At 39.3% G+C, this 20,309-nt stretch overlaps 5 protein-coding genes across 6 annotated transcripts; 1 reads left to right on the forward strand and 4 right to left on the reverse strand.

The window, feature by feature from the left end:
* Positions 1–2,227: 2,227 nt before the first annotated feature.
* LOC133718102 (small ribosomal subunit protein uS10y) lies at positions 2,228–4,022 on the reverse strand. Its single transcript, XM_062144909.1, has 4 exons — positions 3,884–4,022; positions 3,595–3,734; positions 2,905–3,018; positions 2,228–2,556 (listed from the first exon to the last, which is right to left on the reverse strand). The coding sequence occupies exons 2-4, from the start codon at positions 3,704–3,706 to the stop codon at positions 2,414–2,416; spliced, it is 369 nt and encodes a 122-aa protein (XP_062000893.1). The 5' UTR covers positions 3,707–3,734; positions 3,884–4,022; the 3' UTR covers positions 2,228–2,413.
* A 2,273-nt stretch (positions 4,023–6,295) lies between these two features.
* On the reverse strand, positions 6,296–9,098 carry LOC133715840 (chloride conductance regulatory protein ICln). 2 transcript variants are annotated; one of them, XM_062142503.1, is made up of 8 exons: positions 8,944–9,098; positions 8,128–8,337; positions 7,839–7,962; positions 7,204–7,318; positions 7,020–7,079; positions 6,853–6,915; positions 6,677–6,750; positions 6,296–6,581 (listed from the first exon to the last, which is right to left on the reverse strand). In XM_062142503.1, exons 2-8 carry the CDS (start codon positions 8,295–8,297, stop codon positions 6,510–6,512), a joined length of 678 nt encoding a protein of 225 aa, XP_061998487.1. In that variant the 5' UTR covers positions 8,298–8,337; positions 8,944–9,098; the 3' UTR covers positions 6,296–6,509. The 2 variants fall into 2 exon arrangements, with proteins under 2 accessions (XP_061998487.1, XP_061998488.1); XM_062142504.1 differs by having other exon boundaries at positions 8,128–8,322; positions 8,944–9,091.
* Positions 9,099–9,838: 740 nt separating this feature from the next.
* Positions 9,839–11,723, reverse strand: LOC133715091 (small ribosomal subunit protein uS15-like). Its single transcript, XM_062141440.1, has 4 exons — positions 11,549–11,723; positions 11,307–11,445; positions 10,664–10,850; positions 9,839–10,083 (listed from the first exon to the last, which is right to left on the reverse strand). Exons 1-4 carry the CDS (start codon positions 11,642–11,644, stop codon positions 10,050–10,052), a joined length of 456 nt encoding a protein of 151 aa, XP_061997424.1. The 5' UTR covers positions 11,645–11,723; the 3' UTR covers positions 9,839–10,049.
* Positions 11,724–12,451: 728 nt separating this feature from the next.
* Positions 12,452–14,044, reverse strand: LOC133716030 (ubiquitin-conjugating enzyme E2 19-like). Its single transcript, XM_062142763.1, has 6 exons — positions 13,766–14,044; positions 13,640–13,667; positions 13,252–13,488; positions 13,081–13,153; positions 12,898–12,957; positions 12,452–12,814 (listed from the first exon to the last, which is right to left on the reverse strand). Exons 1-6 carry the CDS (start codon positions 13,954–13,956, stop codon positions 12,642–12,644), a joined length of 762 nt encoding a protein of 253 aa, XP_061998747.1. The 5' UTR covers positions 13,957–14,044; the 3' UTR covers positions 12,452–12,641.
* Positions 14,045–15,050: 1,006 nt separating this feature from the next.
* LOC133716947 (cell division cycle 20.5, cofactor of APC complex-like) lies at positions 15,051–17,230 on the forward strand. Its single transcript, XM_062143578.1, has 4 exons — positions 15,051–15,194; positions 15,300–15,563; positions 16,330–16,944; positions 17,084–17,230. Exons 1-4 carry the CDS (start codon positions 15,051–15,053, stop codon positions 17,228–17,230), a joined length of 1,170 nt encoding a protein of 389 aa, XP_061999562.1.
* The last annotated feature ends 3,079 nt before the right edge of the window (positions 17,231–20,309 follow it).

Here is a 20,309-nt window from a genome sequence, read left to right on the forward strand (position 1 = left end):
AACCCTATGGTGTGGAGGCAGAATCTCCTGGCCATATTATTGGTCCCATACCAGATTCAGAAGTTGAGTATGCACTCTTTGTGGATTTTGAGGTGTTCAAACTTTTCACAAGTCCACGTTGTGGTGTCCAAAACTCAATGCCTCTTGCTCCATTACCATTCATATTAACAATTTCCAACATCGGAGATTGTAACTGCCCGTTGACAAAACTGAAATCTCCTGCAATGCCTCTAAATCTAGTACTTGATGAGAACTTGGAAAGTTCTAGACCTTTTCTAGAGACCCTGAGAGTTTCGAGATCTGTCGATGAGTGGATGGAATCATTTGTCTTTCGGAAGCCAAAGGTTGATCTAGTGCCAACATTCTCAACTGCCATGCCTAATGCATAGGCAGCATCATATGCCCATAGTCCAGAAACATCTAGTTAAACATCAACTATATATGGTCGGATTTTCTTGTTGAAATTTCCTTTTCCATCGGGCCCTGAAGTCGATAAGCTCGTCTGTTTTCGGCACATAAGTCCTCACACCCAATGCCCCTTGCATTGAGTTGATGACTGAACCGTTACTCAACAGATTGGTAGCCCATTGGTCATGATCCAAACATAGCCTTCCTTCATCATTCCCAACTCGTGCTTTGGCGAAACGCCTAGACCCAAGGGAGTCATGTGCACAAAGAAGACTCTAATTTGCATTGTCATCAACTAGTAAAGCTCTCCAACAAGTTGGTCATTTGTTGTGGTTGGAGGTATGGCACTCCGGTAAGGAACACGAGCTCGAACCTCTTGCAAGGCATCCACCAAGTAGGGTAGTACCCCCTCGCCGAAGGCATTGTCTATGTAGATTGGCACAGCTTTTCTCCACCCAAAAGCTTGGACAATAGCATTTATGGCTTTGACTTGAGAGGAGTCATTTTGTGCAGCTTGGAATAAATACGAACTTGGGAGGAAGGTGAGGGAAGGACTTGTTGCTGAAAAATGAGATCATGGGCATGTGAGCTTTTTCTCCTATATCAATCAGGAAGTTGGCTTGCATTGATGATACGGGCCCTATGATTGCTTGAACTTGAAGTCTTGAACATTCTTTATGAGGTCCAAAGCTGTGTATTTGATCAATAGAAAAAAAGTGAAAAAAGGACTCAAAATCATTGCAAATCACATTAAATAAAATAGCTAAAAACCAGACCTGCAGCAGCTGCACGTACAACATCATTTCTGGAGTCCCTAAAGCTCAACTCGTCTTCGCCGAACCATGAGATGCATAAAAGTGACAGGGCCATGTTGATGCAGCGCGCTCAACCAAACAGTACTTAGCGAATCATCCATGTCAAGAACCACTCCCGCATTCACCGGAATAGTACTTCTGTTCTCTCCACAATGACCATGGCCAAGGAAATACCTACTGAAAGAACCAAGAAGTAAGAAAAAAACAGGATTTGTTAGCTTCCTCTTGATGTTTATCTTTGGCAGGCTGTTGGATGACGCTAAATGTCCGAAACAATGTGGTAATATATACTTGATTCTCTTCATGCAGTGTTAGACTAACATACTTGATTCTTATCACCATCATCACTGAATAAACTATTTTAAGAGCATCAAAGTCTTCTGCAAGTTCGGTGTTCATTTACCTTGACCAAATCAAAGCATACGTGAGGAACATACCTGAAGGGGGAGCATTAGATCATTGAATTGGCCAAGAGCAAAAGATCATACTACATATACATTTAATGATTACAACACATAGTAAAGGTTTGGTGTGATGATCAGTGAGGTAATAACTTGGAAGCCAAGTACATGTAGTCTCCACTCTTTTCTCATGATAGCGAAGTTAACGATGTTTCCAGCCCACGTGCTGGAAACTAATACTGATGGTGTTTATGCAAGTGAGGCTAAGGCGCTAAGCAAACCGAAAGAGGTCATATGTCTTTCCAACCTTGTGGGAACTAACTTTGGATTGTGAATAGATCAGTGAGGTTACCTGAAATTGTCGAAGTGTTTGCAAAGCAATTAAAGCTTGAAGAAGTCAAATCAGGTAACTGCTTTGTAGTGTTGTTGTCCTATATACGCATTGATGCCAAGAACAAGGGCTAGGAAAAGAAGCAGAAACACTTGAATATTCATTTAGTTATGTATGCATCTCATCAATGAAAAGGTCTTATTCTAAATTCTTTGACCACTAATTTACTTCATAAAATAAGAGATAAGGGAGAGAAAACATAAACTGAAGCATTCTGCAAAAATAGTACTTCTATTAAATATTAAAAATATGCATTGAAGTACATGCCCATATCAAAACCGTCCCAGGAAAATTGAAACACTACCAAGTCTTCAACTTCAAAATGAGAAATAAACAACATCACAGATAGAACATTTCCAATTAACTAGGAAAACTAGACCAAATCTTAAAATGAGAGTTTATTGGTCGGCAATTGTGACCTCCACTTCAACACCAGGTTCAATCGTGATGGAGGTGATCTGCTTCACAACATCAGGAGAGCTGAAGAGATCAATAACACGCTTGTGCACACGCAACTCAAATCTGTCCCATGTGTTAGTACCTGCAAAACACAAACAAACTGTTAAAGCAAACAAGAAGCAAGTGCAGAGACACCATACTCAACTATCTCTGTATGAAAAGCAAGTGTAGCGACACCATACTCAAATGACTATCTACGTATGAAAATCAAATGCAGAGACACGATACTCAAAAACAGATTATATTTCTCTAACTCATTATAAACTAGAAAGCTTTTAACTTTTTACTTCTTGAGTGAGGAACCAAAAAAGAAGAAACACTTGCAGACATCTTTAAGACATAAAGCATCATCTATCTAATTCAATAACAAAAACAAGGATGCAGTAAGCCAGTTAAGAATCCATAAAGCTCGATTAACACTGAAACATACCTTCTCCACAGGGAGACTTCCTGGTGGTAATGTGCAGAACCTTGGTAGGCATCCTCACTGGTCCCTTCACCCTAAGCCTCTTGTCCTTGGCACCGCGAACCAAATCAGCACAAACTATCAAACAAAACAGATATCAGAACAACAGGACAAACACTAGTACTCAAACAAACAAAACTTCATAATCCAACACAACTACTGCTTTAATATTTGCCGAAACCCTGACTTCGACCATATCCAATTGAAAAAAAAAACTAGTAATTGACCAAGTGCCATACTTATCAAGCTCATTAAAACCATAATATTGATTGACATGAACACAATTCAAATATAAAAAACACAAAATTACTGAAACCCTAGACAAGTTTTATGTACATTACAACACTAATGCTTGAATAATTTGCAGAAAACCTGACTTGGACCATATCCAATTGAAGAAAAATTCGTAATTGACTGCCATACTTATCAAGCTCACTAACATGAACACAATTCGAATACAACAAACACAACCCTAGACATGTCTTGTTCCAATAAGTACATTACAAAACTCAGGTAGAGCATTCAACATAACTACGAAATGGGTAGTCCATTTTTACTAAAAACACTAGAAGAAACAACATGGTATAACCAAAATATAACAAATGATAATGAATTAAGCAGAAATTGAACAGAGGAATATGGGAAAGTAAGGACCTTTCTCGAGGTTCTTGACGTTCTTGGAAGAGAGGGTGATTCTGATCTTGTGGATCTGCTCCTGTGTCTCCTCGAGACCAGGCTTGGTGGGTTTCATCGCTGCGTAAGCCATGGTTTTCAAGCTTCTCTGCTTTTACTCTCTGCATCAAAATCAAAATTTCACAAACCAATTAATCGAAGATAACAGACCCAATCCATCAGAAATGGAACTCAAAATTACTGGGTTTTTGCTCACTTTACTGAGCTAAACCTAATCTAAACTGAGATAGAGAAAGAGAGAGAGACGGACCTAGGTGACGGCGGAGAATAGAGGGAGCTATGGAGCAGCGGCTTCAACCTCTAAAGCGATGGAAAGAGAAGCGAAGTGTTTTGGAGACTATATATTACGGGGCCATTAGGGTTTTGCAACCATCTCTGCCAGGTGTCCCTTCTATTCTGGGCGGGTCGGGTCGGGTCGTTATTCTTTTAAGCTGGTTCCAACGCATCTATTAATTTTGTTGCTTGGGCCTCATCAGCCCAAAGTTTTTGCCTTTTTTTTTTTTTTTTCAAATATGTTTTTTTCATATTTCTCATACATTCGATGAATGCATGTTTGAATAACGGTTGAAAGGAGAAAGTCTTGAGAGTGAGGAACTCGTATGAACCATATCACATTATAAATTGGTAAAATGCTCATTTACCCAATTTTAGCTTAAAATGTGCCCACTTGCCCGACTAAGAGTTTTTAAACCTCATTTACCCAAAACACTCTAAGGGATTATTTCCCCTTTACCCAATTAATTCTTTTTATTAATTTTTGGGACTTTTTTGCCCTCTCCTTCAATCTCTCTACTCTCAGTTTCTCTCTCTCTCTCTCTCTCTCTCTCTCTCTCCCCCTCACCGATTTCTCTCTCCTCCCCCCTCACCGATTTCTCTATCTCTCTCTCTCTCTCTCTCTCTCTCTCTCTCTCTCTCTCTCTCTCTCTCTCTCTCTCTCTCTCTCTCTCTCTCTCTCTCTCTCTCTCTCTCTCTCTCTCTCTCTCTCCAGAAGACGTCGGATCTCTCTCTCCCTCCCTCCATCCCTCCGGCAGGTCGCCCACGACGCCTGCTCTAGCCATCGCCGCGCCGAAAAGCTGACGGTCCTCGTCGCTGAGAAGCTCGGCGAGGCCGGGGTTGACCTTCTGAAGGAATCGACGACGGACTGAAAATGGCTATCTGCTATTGTGCAGTCATAACCATAAAAGTTGTAACATTAGTGCCCCCCAGTAGACTTTGTATTGGGGGCCAATGATGACTGCTTTATTTATAGACGGACTGAAAACTGCTATTCCAAAGTAAATGTAGTGTTAAATTGCAGTAGTTGATAAATGAAAAAAATTGTGTTGTTTGTGTCAGTCTAGTGGGGGGCAGTAGACAGAATATTGACCCTCATAATGTGGGTTTTTAGACATTATCTGTTGTTTTGAGTGTGAATAACTTGTATAATCTGCGAAACATAGGAAGCGGTGTAATGTTTGATGGTCTATTGGGGGGCAGTAGACACATTAGTGCCACCCAATAATGTCTTTCTTAGGAGACAGTAATCATCTCTTGTTGATTTGTTTGTGATAAAGTGCAATACACTGTGAATCCTTGAAACTGGTGCAAGTTTTAATGGTTTAGTGGGGGGCAGTAGACACATTACTGCCCCCAAATAATGTCTTCATACGAAGTCAGAACCCTTCACTTAACTGGTGCAAGTTTTAATGGTTTACTGGGGGGCAGTAGACACATTACTGCCCCCAAATAATGTCTTCATACGAAGTCAGAACCCTTCACAAAACTGGGGCAAGTTTTAATGGTTTAGTGGGGGGCAGTAATAATGGTTTAGTGGGGGGCAGTAGACACATTACTGCCCCCAAATAATGTCTTCGTGTTAAGTTTAGGGTTTAGGGGCAGCGTTAGGGGCAGTAGACACATTGCCGATGAACTGCGACGAGGACGTTGGAGTGGCTGGATCGCCGATCAATCGAACGGCGACGAGAACGTTGGATCGCCGACTGGAGCTTCATCGTCGTGTTCAGATTTGGACTGCATCTCCGGCGCGGCGATCAGAGAGAGAGAGACAGACCGGAGGTGGAGATCATGGGGAGGAGAGAGAGAGAGAGAGAGAGAGAGAGAGAGTGGAGGTGGAGATCGGGGGGAGAGAGAGAGAGTTTGGGAAGGAGAGAGAGACTGATAAGAGATGGATGGGTTTTAATTTAATTAACAGGGGCTAAAATGTCAATAGATGTAAGATTGGGTAAATGGGGTTAAAAAACTCTTTGTGGAGTAAGTGGGCATTTTTTGGGCTAAAAATGGATAACTGGTCACAGCCCCTTATAAATTTGTTGTCACTAACATTGTGCTTCAAATTCGTTCATATAGCATACAGGTTGGTCGAACGGTTTCTCAGTTCACCATTCTACAGTCGTTATAGACTGCAGAAGGTAGCTTAGTGAGGAGGTATAAAACCCTATTTGCTTGGTAAGCAGTTGATAGAAATTAACAGAGTTGCTTCTCAAAATTGGCAGGCTACCACAGAAAAAGGGGTAATACAAAAGCCATCGAGATACTTCAGATTGTGTCTTGGTTTGGACTACCCGGTATTTCGAGTTAACCTTCTATAGAATGCTCATGCACCATGTCTAAATCAAGGGTAAACATCACAGAGGCTCTTAAAATGTCAGACACTGGGTTCAGATTTCAGAATAATCCAGAAATTGAGCAACAACATTCTCAAAGGAACCCTTGGTAAAAAAATTTCCATAGAGATTCTACTAACAAAATACATATATAGGTACGATGACAAGACAACAAGTTATGATAACTCTTGACATATACAGCAAGACTCCGGAGCACAGGCATAAAATGGTACGGGTTAAAGGTTTGAAAACCAAGTATTGATAGGAGAAAGATCAGCGCTGTGCACTGTCAGTCTCATGCTCCATCTCTTCTGCATCCTCAAAGCGTTGATCATTGATCTGAAGCTGCAATGAGATGAAAATGTTTTCAATGCCACATCTGCTCAAAACTTAAAAGAACTGATGCAAACAGACTAACTAAATGAATATTAACGGGTTACCTCAAGCACAGTACGAGCTAGGTCATGATCCCCATTAGATTGCCCAATTGCAATTGAAGGCTCAGAATCTTCTCCTGGAAATAGCATGAACACCAAGAAATCAGAGATAATAAGAGATTCTATATTACTCAAAGACACATTAACTAGATGTAGAAAATTGTTGGTCCATTCCAGACCTGTTGCCTCATCTTCCAACTGGTCAGCACTAAATATCCAATTATGCTCTTCTTCTTCATTTTCTAAACAAAGTCAAAAGTATAATATCAGAAATTCAGAATAGAGCTGATGAAGCAAACACAATTCATACCGCATCACAAAAGCAAAAGGAAAATGATGCTCTAACCTTCAGTTGGTTCAGGATTCAGCTCAGCGCACTCACAAAATACATCAAACAAAGAATCCACTGCCATACAGAAAACAATATACCAGTTATCCTTCAGCAAAATACAGACCACGAAAAATGAGTAAGTATGACATCATTATGGCTACAATTCAGACATGGAAGGAGGGAAGGAGAGAAAGTGTACATTGGTTAGGATCGGAAGGAACAAGCCTCATTTCTGTAATCTTGGACAGATCTAAAACACCATTGCATTCTGAATCTGAGCCCTCTGACTCATCTTCATCAGCTCCAGTTTCAATCTTTAACGTAAAATATAGTAATCAGAAAACCATGCACAAAAATGCCAAACAACATGTAGTAACATTGAATATTAAAATCAGTCAAGACCAACAATGTTAAACCTAGCTCATTATATGGTGAAGATATGCCAACCCTGAATAGGAAAGAAGCAAACAAGTGATTCTGATGCACAAAACATAAATACAAAACTGTGCTATTACTACGTTGGAGAAAAAGACTCGGAGTTTTTGATGAAATGCTTCCAAATACAGAAAATTCTTATTCTTTAAGTTGGTTACCTATTCTATATTCACAGACTTAACTTAGAAACATCGTTTTAAAACTTACCAAACAACACATATTCAGAGTTCAAACAGAATAGACAAAAGATATTGGATAACAAAAAAAGTAAGAAGCCAGAGGATCATTCTAGGAAGACAAAACACTCTTGAAACCATACATTGGACCAGAAGTTCTGACCCTGTAAATTCCTAACAAGATAAACACAAGACTACAAGAGACCATATGCAAGCACTATACCTGAGCGTATATGCAAGGAGAGGTGTACGCCTCTGGGTCCCTGGATACAGCATGCAGTGATATAGACAGGAAGTCCACCGCATAACCTTTGGCCCTGTTAGTGTCACTCAACCAAATCACTTGCCTGCAAAAGCCCATAAACTATTTAAATGGACAGCAACTTTGTAGAAACAAAAATTTAACCCCTCCCCATCCTTTACATAGTGTTCTTTCTTTGCTTTTCCCCCTTAACTTTTCACCCAAATAGAACAGATAAAAGCCAGAGAGAGTTAGAGACAGCATGACATACTTGGTGGAGATATAGAGAGTGCCAGGGGACTCAGGAGGGTGACTACCGAGGACAATAGAAACACCAGGCTGAACATGCATCAGCTCCTCGCCATTCTGCGCATCCAGAACAGGTTGGTGAACACCATCTCTCTCGACTATAGCAGTGAAGTCTCTAATCCCTTCCACCATTTTGCTTGCTAACTCAGGTTTCTTCCTTCAAAAGACAAAACTGGAAAGATAAAGAAAATGATCCATCAAAATTCCCCTATACATTGTATTGCACAAGTGTGTGCCTGTCTATCATATTCATGGTCCACAAAATTCATCTTCTCGCAGTGGGTAGCTAATACTTTACAAACAACCTGATATTCATCCTGTAAATTCTGAGACCTAAGCTCCGGCATTGATGAGGAATAAGCCATAAGGGAGTTTTCTACACTAAAAATGCGCACAACCTCTAACCAGAGGAACATAGCACATAGAAGTCAAATCAGCGACACGACTACTTGTACAGTTCTTCGAATAGGCTTAATGTCAGTATATTTAAAGCATAAAATTTAACCTCGTCCTACACAAATCTCAACAGTTGCAATTAGCAGCCAAAAGGCATTGAGAACTGAACAGGGTTCAACTAGATTCATACAATAAAGTCGGAATTTGAAGACGAAATCAAAAGGGTAGTTAAATTCTGATATTTTCTGACAATTTCGCAGCAAACGATTCAGCAGGGAAGTAACAATACATACTTTTCGTTCGGAACACAGATTTCAGAGAAAACAGACTGAAAAATTAAAGAGGAAAAAGAAATTAAACGGGTGAGATAAGGATTTGACACCTTGGCTCTGAAGAACTGGGGAAGAGCGAGCTCTCGTCGTCTGCAGAGAGGAGAGACTGAGTTTGCTTTCTCAAATTTTCTAGGGTTTTACCAGACTTCGAGGGGTTTAGAGCGCCATTTTTCTTTTTCCAGAAACCGCCATTATATTTAGCGGTGTGGGCTTTTGATGGTGGGCCTTGTTTGGAACAACACAATTATGACACATTTGAACAATTTTACACAATGTCATTTTGAAACCTATCAATCTATCATTATATATATATATATATATATATTTTTTTTTTTGGCAAGAATCTATCATTATATTTATATATTAGTGTCTTTGATGCATGCAATAACAAATTCTACTACGTAGTAGCATAACTTGAGTTTTGATCATTGATGTTGGTGGAAAATGATATTGGACTTTGTATGATTTGTATCATTGTATGCACCGATATTACAGTTTTCATAATTCATGTCCTCATATCATCATCATATGGCGATAATCAATCAAAATTTAAAACTAGCACCATCTTTGTATTTGGCCATGATAAGCTAAATGCGATTGTTCCACCTAAACCCACTAAAAGTAACATTAGATAGGTGGAAGATTGGAACATTAGATGTGGTCAACTTTGAAGCATAATATGTATGCATTTCCCAAAAACGATCATGAAAACACCTATTTTCTAACAAACAATTTTATACAAAACAGTTTAAGGCTAAACTTTAACACCACATATAGCAGGTCTTTACGGATGTTTACATGCAAGAAACAGAGAACTGTACAGCGTTGCAGACCGATAGTGGGTGCTGTTTAAAATTGGGGGTAAATTACCAGGGTGTATGTGAAACACCATTTTCCCAACTAATCTATCAAAATAAACCCAAGGAAAGCACGGCAAGCATAAAAGATCGAAAATTTCAAGTTTAACATTGTAGTGAAAAGCTCAAAATGGTTATGGTCATAGAAGGACAACAACGCATCAAGTCCTAGGTATACATTAAGAATACCAAAATCTTACATAAGACAGAAATTTAAAATACGAGCAAACAGCTTAATTAAAAGTCCGTGCATCCTGCCAAGAGAACCCAAGCTAGCTATCCAGAGCTTCATTCCCAACCTAAGCAACAAGAGTGCTGGCAGTGGTGGACTCGCTGTAAACAAACACAACATATAAATTAGCGTGCATATTGGATCAAATCTGCTGACTGAGCCATGAAGAATATTAAAAGTGAAGTACGATTGAAAGGAACTTTTCAAGTGAGCTACGACATGTTTTGACTATGAAATTACTAACATTATTAAGCTACTCTCTTAAATAGGTACCAAATTCAATCCTAAATAAGAGTACATTGATCAAATCAGGAAATAGGACTCCAAGTTTAATGGGAATTTCAAAGAATAGAGTTCATATGAAAGACCTATGAAATTTTGAGTCATGCCCCTTAAAAAATCATCTGAGAAGAAGTCTCAGATTTCAAGTCATCATCATCGTGTGCTGATATTAAACACTATAGTACAAAACTAAATGAGGAACCTACTCAACATAAATAAGCAGGACACCTATTAGCTCAATTAGCGCAATGTGAATTTTAGAGACTACAGTTCACAGGAAAGACAAAAGAATTTCAGCACCATGTCACTTAAACCATTTGAGCTCACTATCAAATCTATAATGCTAAGTTAAGCAAATCACCAATACAATCAGACTGCAAAAGAAGTGAGTGTGCTTACTATTTCCAGACTGGGGGGAGCTTCTTTGTCTTCTTGTAGTAACGAGCAAGCCTGTGAATCCTGCTCTCCACAAGAATCAAACGAAACTTGGAATCCTTGTCCTTCCTGTTCCTCTCCAAATGCTTCCTGACTGACACAGCCTTCTTGATAAGGTGGTACAGATCCTCAGGAATTTCAGGAGCAAGACCTAACAAACCAAAGAAAGTTAGTCCTACTCTATATCACTTCTCAAACAACAATCCCATTAAAAACAAAAATCATAAAACAAGACTGCCAATTGGTAGTAAGACAGAGAATAAAGAAGACAACGCCGCTTGTTTCAGACATCTACACTTTTGATCACAAAACTATGCTCATTGTATCCACCTAGCCTAATTAAACTACCACAACCCGGTCTCAACAACATAGTTAAATACTACACAAACAGCATAAACAGTAAACCAAAACAATTCCTCTTTCCATGTTTTCAATTCCACAAACCCCATTTACACATTCAATTCAAAAAGCAACTTCATGAACACAAACACTCAATCCCACAAGCCCCATTTCACATTCAATTTCATCCATAACTTCCCCATTAACCAAACACAAACAAAGCACCCCAAAAACCATACAGAGATTAATAAAAACGAATAGGGTATACCATGAGCTTTAAGAATCCGCAAGATCTTGCTTCCAGTAACGCTCTTAACCTGAGCAATCCCATGAGAGTCACGAAGAATCACACCGATCTGAGACGGCGTCATACCCTTCTTCGCAAACTTGCAAATGCTATCCTCCACCTTCAAAACCACACACAGACATCTCAGTTCTGGGTCTCTCAATCAAACCCCCCCAAATTGCAAAACCCACATCAGACATCAAGGGTTTTTGAGATTTACTTACATCGGGGGTAGAGATCTTCAACCAGCTCGGTGGGGTTCTCTTGTAGGGCAGAGCCGAAGCTGACATACCCTTTCCATGGCTGTGCATACGCCCCATGATTGCAGCGAAGCTCTCTGCGTTTTGGTCTCTGGTTAGGGTTTCACTGAGAGGGCGGCAGAGGGTCAAGGTGTTCAGAGATGAGGTTTTCGCTAGGGTTTATATATGAAGGCCGGCCCATTTGGGGGTGTTTGCCCTTTAATTTTGCGCAAATGACGGGATTGTCCTTGGACTTGCAATTGCAAGGTCCATGTTTTGGTGGGTCGGGTCAGGACATTACTTGAGGACTTGCGGTTCTGAGGGCACCATCATACTGTCTTTGGACACCCATTTAGTTTATCATTTTTGAATAGCAATTATACTTGAGCCATATACAGATGCAAAAGCATGAGGTTATTTCTCTAATTGGGGTATGGTACTCGAACTCGATTTTTAACCAGACCACATTTAGCAATAATACTTTATCTTCGATAAAAAATAAAAGAAAGTCGAGCGAAAGCAGATTTCATCAAACTATACAGGTAGTATATGGAGTACAAGTGTGATCTTAAACCTTGCCCGAATGAAAATTAAGAAGGATATAACTTCAAGCCAAGAGAAATTAACCACTTCAGATATCTCCATGAAGCAAGTAATCCTTACAATTTAAGCAAAACTTGCCTAAACTTCCTCAAGTACTTACACACATACACTACCCTCCTAAACACACCCAAAAAGGATTAGATACATTGTAAATTCTTAGGCACTGGAGCAACATATCATTGTTTAGATAGTTGTGAGGAAGCCACTCAAAAGACTTTTCCATTACTTTGTAAGGTACATGAGATCAAAAAATTTCAAACTTGCGATCTAGGAGGATCTAGGAGATTTCGATAACTCAAGGCTGTGGGATTCCAGTACTGTGTTCAACAGTGAAAGTTAACTCGCAATAAAGTTACTTATACAAGAGCTGTTCTACCAGAGCAATCTTTAATTGACATACTAGTACAGGAAACCGGCAGCTAAAACAGGACAACCTTTACTATACAACTGATCGAGGACATTAATCATTCCTTGTTTACTGCTTTGAAACTTTTCTTTTTATAAAGGAAGAATGCCGCCTTAAACATTCAGAAAGCACCTTACTATCCTCTCGCAAACCGCATAATTGCCCTCCAAATCGATCAATAGTTCTCTTCTCTAATCCATATTGGGGATGCTTGTATAATTTTTCCACCCTCTCCTTATATTCTGCAGAAGAAAGAGGAAGCATTATTCATTTCAAATAATGAAACAGAACTGTTATTTAAACCAAAAGCAAACCGAATATTTACCTTTCTGATTACTCCAAAGTCTTGCTGCATCGCAGTTGACAGGTGTGCTTAGGTTTGGATCTGTAAATTGACGTCAAATTCTGAAAATTTATTCTCAAGTGTTCGACGTCCCCCGAAATGGCCAATACAAATAGCTGCTCTACGATACAATCTGCTAGAGAAGTTACAGCAAAAAGTGGTTACCTTCAAGTAGACTCTTGATGGATAAGAGCACGGTTCTCACATCATAAGCAGATGACCATTTATCGAATTCTTCCTACAATTGAATCCAATGCAATGTATATGCAAAGAAGTCAAAACATTTAACTTTCTAAATGAAGAAACAACTTATTAAGGTACTGCAAGCAAGTATACCAGTAGAAGAATATCCAAGTAGATTTTTCCATAGGCATCCACATTGGGGTGAAAAGGGATAGGATGATCGAAGTTGATGCAAGGCGGTTTGAACGGATAATCATTCGGAAAGCGAAGGGATAGTCTGTACTCTTTTCCTTCATACACTGAACCTTTGCCTCCACTAATTCTCCCTTTCCAGCACATTATATTGTCCTTTTCAGGAAAGGCTGATATCCCAGAGTCACAGTCACTCATCTGAAATTCAACATTGTATAAGAAACTACTAATATAAGGAAAAATATCGATTTTTGATTCACCAAATTTATAGTTCACCAACAAAGAACAATTAAAGAATATACAGTTATACACATGATCAAAACAGTAAAGAATGAACTGTGTGTGTTACCATTAAGTCCTTCAATTCAGATTGTAGCCTGCATCGTGAGCAAGAACAACAACAACAAAATCAAGGTTAGAAGCTTTGAAATCCCCAAATCATCAAAAGAAATTGAACGAGGAGACATGATGGAACCTTTTGATTGTGGAATTTTCCGGAGGCGGAGATTGGTTTGTGGAAGCAGCAGCAACTGTGGCCACTCGATTAGTGTGAACACGGTAACAGTCGTCATGGGTGGTTATCGTCGATGGGTCTGCGGGAGTACCACCGGTGAATATTGACTTTTCTCTCCCTGCGATTAAGTCATTGACCGTTCTAGAGGACATCGTTAAGTAGCAGTCGAGAAGATTTTGGGGCTCACAGGAATTAGGGTTTCTAATTGAGGAGAATTGGGGGGGGGGGGGGGGGGGCACAAGGAAGGAGACGAAGTTAATTTTTCTTTCGTTTGACCGGTTAACGTCCTCGTTAATTGTAAAAAGTGAAAACAAATGACACTTTTGCGTTTAAGGAGTTTTACTGGTATACGTACATCTATGTGAAATCATTTATGTATTGATATATTTTATAAAAACTTCTGCTTTCAAACTTTACTTTTTTGAAAACAAATCCGCATGAACTTTTTTTTTCGTATTTTTTAAATAATAAGGTCCTGAACTTTCATCGAATTATTTGATGAACACATGCACGTATGTATTTCTCTTTGCGTGATACATACCTGGAGTGCGTGATACTGTACATGAAGTCCCAGGATAAGTGGTGTGGACCTGAGCTGCCAGCTCTCACAAATTGGTTACATTTACACGCGCGAGCAGACGTTATAATAACCAAATCACACTTTCTTTATTCTCTCTCTCTCTCTCTTCCCAAACAGTACCATTCCATTTTCTTGATTCAACTTCGTCGGTCTTCTCCTCATTTCTTCTCCATACTCGATCATCTCTCTGCCTTGCGTTACTTCATCAATGTCGGATCAACAACCACTTCAAGAAGCTTCATCCGGTTCTTCGAACCTCCACGCTTCAGCGGCGCCCACTACTACTCAAGACTCCCTGACTCCGCTGCGGTCCCATCCCAATCGCGACGGCGGTGCCCATCGCTTGGTCAGCAAGGTTGAGAGAGTAAGCGTTTTAGCTTTCTTTCTTGGGTGTCTCTTCAGTCTCGTTCTTTCTTTCATTCTTTGATTCTTTCTTCGAGAACTGACAGCTATATATAGTCATATACATACAAGAACATAGGGTTTACCTCTAGGGATTCCTCTAATTAATTTTGATCGTACTTTCTTGAATCTTGAACATGGAAACTTCATCAGTTAGAGTTGGATAGGTTCATACCAAACCGTTCAACGACGAACTGGGACTATGCAAGCTCGGTGCTGACCGGAAGACGATCGGAGAGAAGTTTTGGAGAGATTAAACCAGGGATGTCCGAACTTCACGTCATGTATACTCTGAAACTTAAGAAAGAATTAGGTATTGACACGTCGAGAATTTTCTACTACCGGAACAACCGAAAGCCGCCGGAAGAGGTGAACTATGCACCTAGAAATTCGTGGAGTGTGATTGAAGTAAGTCGCCTGACTTGGATCAAAAACGTATAGTGTGTCAGAATTAACTGAGTACGTGCTTAATTACTTTGTTTAATTTGTTTTAATTGGTTTTGAAATGTGTAGGGGCAAAAAATTACTGCGCCTGGGCTTGTGGCTGATCAGAGCTACTTGAATCTCATGGACTGGGGAATGCGCAATGTGATCGCAGTAGGTCTGAGGGAGAGAGTTTGTTTCTATGATACTGAGGCAGGCAAGAAATCGGTCGGATTTAATTATGGTGATGAGCTCGTTAGCAGCGTCAGTTGGTGTCCTGAGGGTTTAGATGCGCTTGCCATTGGTTTGAAGAATTCCCTAGTACATTTGTTGGATCCAAACACTAATCAAGCGGTATGTCGTTAATCTAGCTCTCTTAACTTTGAACTTTGAATTAATACCTATAAATTCTATAATCAGCTAAAGCAATATTAGTCCTTAGTATGCATTATTAATTCCGATTTCTTTAGGTCATCAGAAGTCCATATCTTGAAATCATAAGCCCCTAATAGGGTTTAAAACATTTCTCCTCTAGGTTTCAGTACGTTTTACTAATTCACTTTTACATAACTTACTGAAAACATTAATTATTAATCTGGCCAAAACAGCATGTAATTAATACTCCTGTAATGTGTACAAGGGTCCTTTGTATAATACCCTGATACTCTGATACTCATCACCCTTAGTTTCGCTAACTAGCTAGTACCACAGCATGTACATAATTCTAGTTTAGGTATTGGATCAAAACTCATCCTTAACTTTGCAACTATTACCACAGCATGTGCATATATATATATATATATATATATATATATATACACAGCTCTGATTCTAGTTTATGTATTATATCTAACTCACCCTTAACTTTGCTGACTATTACCACTGCATGTAAATTAATACAGCTCTAATTCTATTATGTATTATATATATCAAACTTACCCTTGACTTTGCTGACTATTACCACGTACTGCATGTAAATACAGCTCTAATTCTATGTATGTATTATATCAAACTCACCATTAACTGTGCTAACTTACCACAGCATGTACATATTATCAAACTCCCCCTTAACTTAAGCGCTAGCTAATTAACTAGTACCGTTTCTTCTCAAATTAACCAGATAAGAACATTTGATAGCTGGGGAGTTGGCTCATTGGCATGGAATGGCCGAATTCTAACAACTGGAAGCAGGGATGGTCATATAGTTAACTATGATGTGAGAGTTGGAACCCAAGTTGCTCGGTTACGGAAATCACATCGACGAGCGATTTGTGGGCTGAAATGGTCGGCTTCCGGTCAGCTATTAGCCAGTGGGGGGTCAGATAATGTAGTTCATGTATGGGACGCCCGGTCTATGCCAACGAGGTGGCTTCACAAGCTTGAAGACCATAATGCCGCTGTACGAGCCGTAGCTTGGTGTCCTTTGAAGCGCCATTTACTAGCCTCTGGCGGAGGTCAGGGTGACCATTACATAAGGTTGTGGGACGCAAGCTCTGGCACTCCACACGAGAACGCAGTCGACACAGGCTCGGAAGTGTGCGGCCTATTATGGAGCAAACACTATCAAGACATACTCTTCAGCTCGCATGGCTTTGGTGTCTCCGAATCAGTACCCGATAACAGGCTAATTCTTTGGAGGTCACCGGTGTTGTTCAAGCTTGATGAGATCGACCTGCAATACGACCACCCCCCGGCTTTGGATCTGAGACCTAAGCCTTATTTTTTCTCGACTCAGGTACCTAAATATGATAGTACTAAATTGTTATATATAAATATATAGATATACATACATATATATATATATATATATATGCATGGCTTGGTTATATACGTAAATGCTAGCTTCTAATGTCTAGATTTACTGAATTGTTCAGAGCCCCGATGGTTGTGAGGTCGCGTTGGCCGGAAACGATCAAATAGTGAGGTTTTATGATGTTTTTGCAGCACCTCCACCACCAGAACCAGCGGCGAAACCAGCCTTTTCAACCTATAACCGCCCAAATCACTACACCATTCGCTGAGCCACTGAAGAGGCGATCGATGCATCTATGTAACTACTCTAGTTTGGATCCAAATAAAAAATTGAATTTTACTGATCTTTTTGTTTGGTCTTGAACTCATATGAATATATTTCATCGAAATCCCAAGAAGGGCTTATGCATGTCGGATCTGATCGAAAAGCCAGAATTGATGGTGGAATAGAGAAATAATAATAATAAAAAAAATTCCGACGAGAGAAAAAGAATGAAGAATAAGACTTGAACAGTACAACAAAAGAAATGGACAATGAGCCGAGCAAAAGAAAGAGATTGATTTAAGACCAATTCTTAGGTTCACCCCTAGGGTGAACGAGCATATTCACCCCCATTGTCGATTAAAATACTTTTATTTAATAAATTTATAATTCAACGGTCCATATCTTAAATAAACATTTAAAGATCATCTCTGTAAAAAATTAATCGAATAAGAAATCAGTTAATTATCTAATTGAATCAAACAAATGGATGGTTCTAACAACACTTACTATTATTATGATGAACCGTCCATGTATTTCATAGAAATGAATAACTAAAAGGTCTTCAATTTGATTGGTTTTTTACAGAGCTAATCTTTGTATTAAGTTATACAACATGAGTGGTCGGATTAAAAAATTATAAAGTTATTATGCCTTAATCGCTAGAGAAGGTGAATATGCTCATTCACCCAATGGGTGAATCTAATAATTGTTCTTGATTTAATCTCACATCAATGGACGTGAGCCAAGCAAAAGAAAACAACGTTTCAAAGGACCGGCAGGGGGACCCACACCACCATCGAACGATCATTACCGCCCCATGCTCTCCTCCCGGGGCCCAGACTAAACTAATCAAAACGTTGATCCATGCTTTCCAGTGCATTACCATACTACCCATTGTTGTTTAGTCTACCCATTGGCTAAACGAAGTGCAGGGCATGTTCGTCATCAAGTTCTCCCCTCAGGAATATTGTGGATCTCTGGTATATAGTACTATGTAACAGACTACAGATTTAACTAGGAATTTTGGACGTGAGTAAGCAAAACCAAATGATGCCTTGATTCGGGTGATCATATTGGTTTCTAGTGTAATAGTAAAAATTTTGGTTTTTTTACTATTACACTAGATTGATCAGATTGGTTTCACGAGATGATGTGATTTGGAACTTTGGTTTTTTTCACTGTTACATATGTGTTTTTTTGCGGAATTTAATAGTAAAATTTTTATTAGATTTAACTTGAATTTGGTTATGTAAAATTTGTGACTTGACAGACAGAGGTGAGAGTGACTTGAGAGAAAATAAAAATTATTAAACGTTGTTAAGAGTGTTGTTAACGTGAAAAAGGACGTTGCTCATATTCCTAGTAAGGTGAAGGTTCATTGGTGGAAAGTTTGCTCTTCTATTCTTCCCACGACTGCAAAGCTACGGACTAGACATGTACTCATTTAGGATGGGTGTCGGTTCTGCAATAATTATGATGAATTCATTAATCAAATTACAAGGGATTGTCAGTTCGTACAAGATTTGCTTTCTTTCTTTTCTGAGCTACAAGTTGTCTTACCAATCAATTGTAACAAAGGTACGTCAATCACTACTTGGTTGGCTTCTTGTTTTGAAGTTCTCTCTAAGAAGAATGTGGCCCTTCTACTCTTAGTCGGTTGGTTTGTTTGGAAAGAGCGTAACCTGGGGGTGTGGTCAAATAAGTTTGTTTTGTTAATCCACTTGCAGTTACATATTAGGTCCTTTTATATGTGTCACGTCCCGAATTTCAAACACAAATAATAATACAATTTCAATCAACACATGAACTCCGGGCGTGATAGTTCGGACATCAAACTAAACAGCTAATAAAAATTTTCTTTAAACAAGGGCAACCAACGATGTCCCGAACTCTCAATGTAAATACAGACTCGTTCTTTAGAGTCACATATTACATCACACAAAGTTTACAAAATAATATGTAACTGCTCCTCAGAGCTTACTACACAGCGGAAGTCTTAACAACAGTAAGGCTACAAAATTAGCTTCCTACCCGATCAGCTGCTACAAGGTCTCAGCTTCAGCCACGATTTTCCTGACCTGCAGGATTAACCCCTACGCCATCGAATATTGCACCGGGTTGCCACACAACAAACTCGGTAAGCTTATGAAAGCTTGTATGAGTAAACTCAAAACCACAAAGCAGAAACACATTCTTAAGTCACCTCAACCTAAACAACGATAAGCATAACTCACAACCACAACCATATGTTCCATATCATGCTTACGTAGGTCAACTCGTGACTAAAACCACATGCTTAGATTCTCAACCTAGCATCCAATTACACAAATTCCAGTCAAACTGAACCTCCTCGAGTAAGGTTTGACAATCATTTAAACGCACAACGGCGAATCACAAAAATCACACTCCTTTCCTTCCACTGGAAGCCTTTGTCATCAACGTGATATCAAAGGTGAAAATCAATGAAACCACCTTCCTATTCTCCCCACATGAACAATCCTCACCACGATGGCCCTTCAAAACATTCAAAGCCTCAATAGTAAAACTAAGAAGAAAGCAAGGCAATCATAAATCAAACAAAGGTAAAACAATTCATAGTAGCCCCTGCGTATAGTTTAGTTCAGGAGGCTACATTATACAATCAATTCAAATCATACAAATCATCACAACTCCAACTCTCACGTCTATTGGTAGCTCCAACCTTCACACACAGTTACCATCCCATTAGTTGTTAACTTAATAACAACATACCTCCTTCACAGAGAAATCATCACATTGATCATCATCACACATATATTCCCGCATCTTTCACACAGCAATCATCACAAAGATCATCACACAGATTTCACTGATCATCACACAGATATTCCTACACATGCTTTACATGGCAATCATCACACTGATTTCACCGATCATTACACAAATATTCCTACACATGCTTTACATGACAATCATCACAAAGATCATCACACTGATTTCACCGATCATTACACAGATATTCCTACACATGCTACCATATCTTAAATCACCAATTAAGATGGTCATACTAGACCCATGGTATCTCAACAAATGAAATTCCACAA

The sequence above is a fragment of the Rosa rugosa genome, chromosome 6, assembly GCF_958449725.1.
Source record: "Rosa rugosa chromosome 6, drRosRugo1.1, whole genome shotgun sequence".
NCBI lineage: Eukaryota > Viridiplantae > Streptophyta > Magnoliopsida > Rosales > Rosaceae > Rosa > Rosa rugosa.

What these genes read in the sequence shown, in the direction of transcription:
- LOC133715091 (XM_062141440.1), bottom strand. Translation starts at nt 11,644, where the DNA reads ATGGGGCGTATGCACAGCCATGGAAAGGGTATGTCAGCTTCGGCTCTG. An exon ending in TGAAGATCTCTACCCCCGAT is followed by an intron (nt 11,446 to 11,548) that starts GTAAGTAAATCT and finishes GTGGTTTTGAAG; the next exon opens with GTGGAGGATAGCATTTGCAA. An exon ending in GCGGATTCTTAAAGCTCATG is followed by an intron (nt 10,851 to 11,306) that starts GTATACCCTATT and finishes TTGGTTTGTTAG; the next exon opens with GTCTTGCTCCTGAAATTCCT.
- LOC133715840 (XM_062142503.1), bottom strand. Translation starts at nt 8,297, where the DNA reads ATGGTGGAAGGGATTAGAGACTTCACTGCTATAGTCGAGAGAGATGGT. An exon ending in ACTCTCTATATCTCCACCAA is followed by an intron (nt 7,963 to 8,127) that starts GTATGTCATGCT and finishes GGGCTTTTGCAG; the next exon opens with GCAAGTGATTTGGTTGAGTG. An exon ending in TAGCTCGTACTGTGCTTGAG is followed by an intron (nt 6,582 to 6,676) that starts GTAACCCGTTAA and finishes ATCTCATTGCAG; the next exon opens with CTTCAGATCAATGATCAACG.
- LOC133716947 (XM_062143578.1), top strand. Translation starts at nt 15,051, where the DNA reads ATGTCCGAACTTCACGTCATGTATACTCTGAAACTTAAGAAAGAATTA. An exon ending in ATTCGTGGAGTGTGATTGAA is followed by an intron (nt 15,195 to 15,299) that starts GTAAGTCGCCTG and finishes TGAAATGTGTAG; the next exon opens with GGGCAAAAAATTACTGCGCC. An exon ending in CTTATTTTTTCTCGACTCAG is followed by an intron (nt 16,945 to 17,083) that starts GTACCTAAATAT and finishes TGAATTGTTCAG; the next exon opens with AGCCCCGATGGTTGTGAGGT.
- LOC133718102 (XM_062144909.1), bottom strand. Translation starts at nt 3,706, where the DNA reads ATGGCTTACGCAGCGATGAAACCCACCAAGCCTGGTCTCGAGGAGACA. An exon ending in CGTCAAGAACCTCGAGAAAG is followed by an intron (nt 3,019 to 3,594) that starts GTCCTTACTTTC and finishes TTTGTTTGATAG; the next exon opens with TTTGTGCTGATTTGGTTCGC. An exon ending in GAAGTCTCCCTGTGGAGAAG is followed by an intron (nt 2,557 to 2,904) that starts GTATGTTTCAGT and finishes TGTGTTTTGCAG; the next exon opens with GTACTAACACATGGGACAGA.
- LOC133716030 (XM_062142763.1), bottom strand. Translation starts at nt 13,956, where the DNA reads ATGTCCTCTAGAACGGTCAATGACTTAATCGCAGGGAGAGAAAAGTCA. An exon ending in GAAAATTCCACAATCAAAAG is followed by an intron (nt 13,668 to 13,765) that starts GTTCCATCATGT and finishes CTCACGATGCAG; the next exon opens with GCTACAATCTGAATTGAAGG. An exon ending in ACTTTGGAGTAATCAGAAAG is followed by an intron (nt 12,815 to 12,897) that starts GTAAATATTCGG and finishes TTTCTTCTGCAG; the next exon opens with AATATAAGGAGAGGGTGGAA.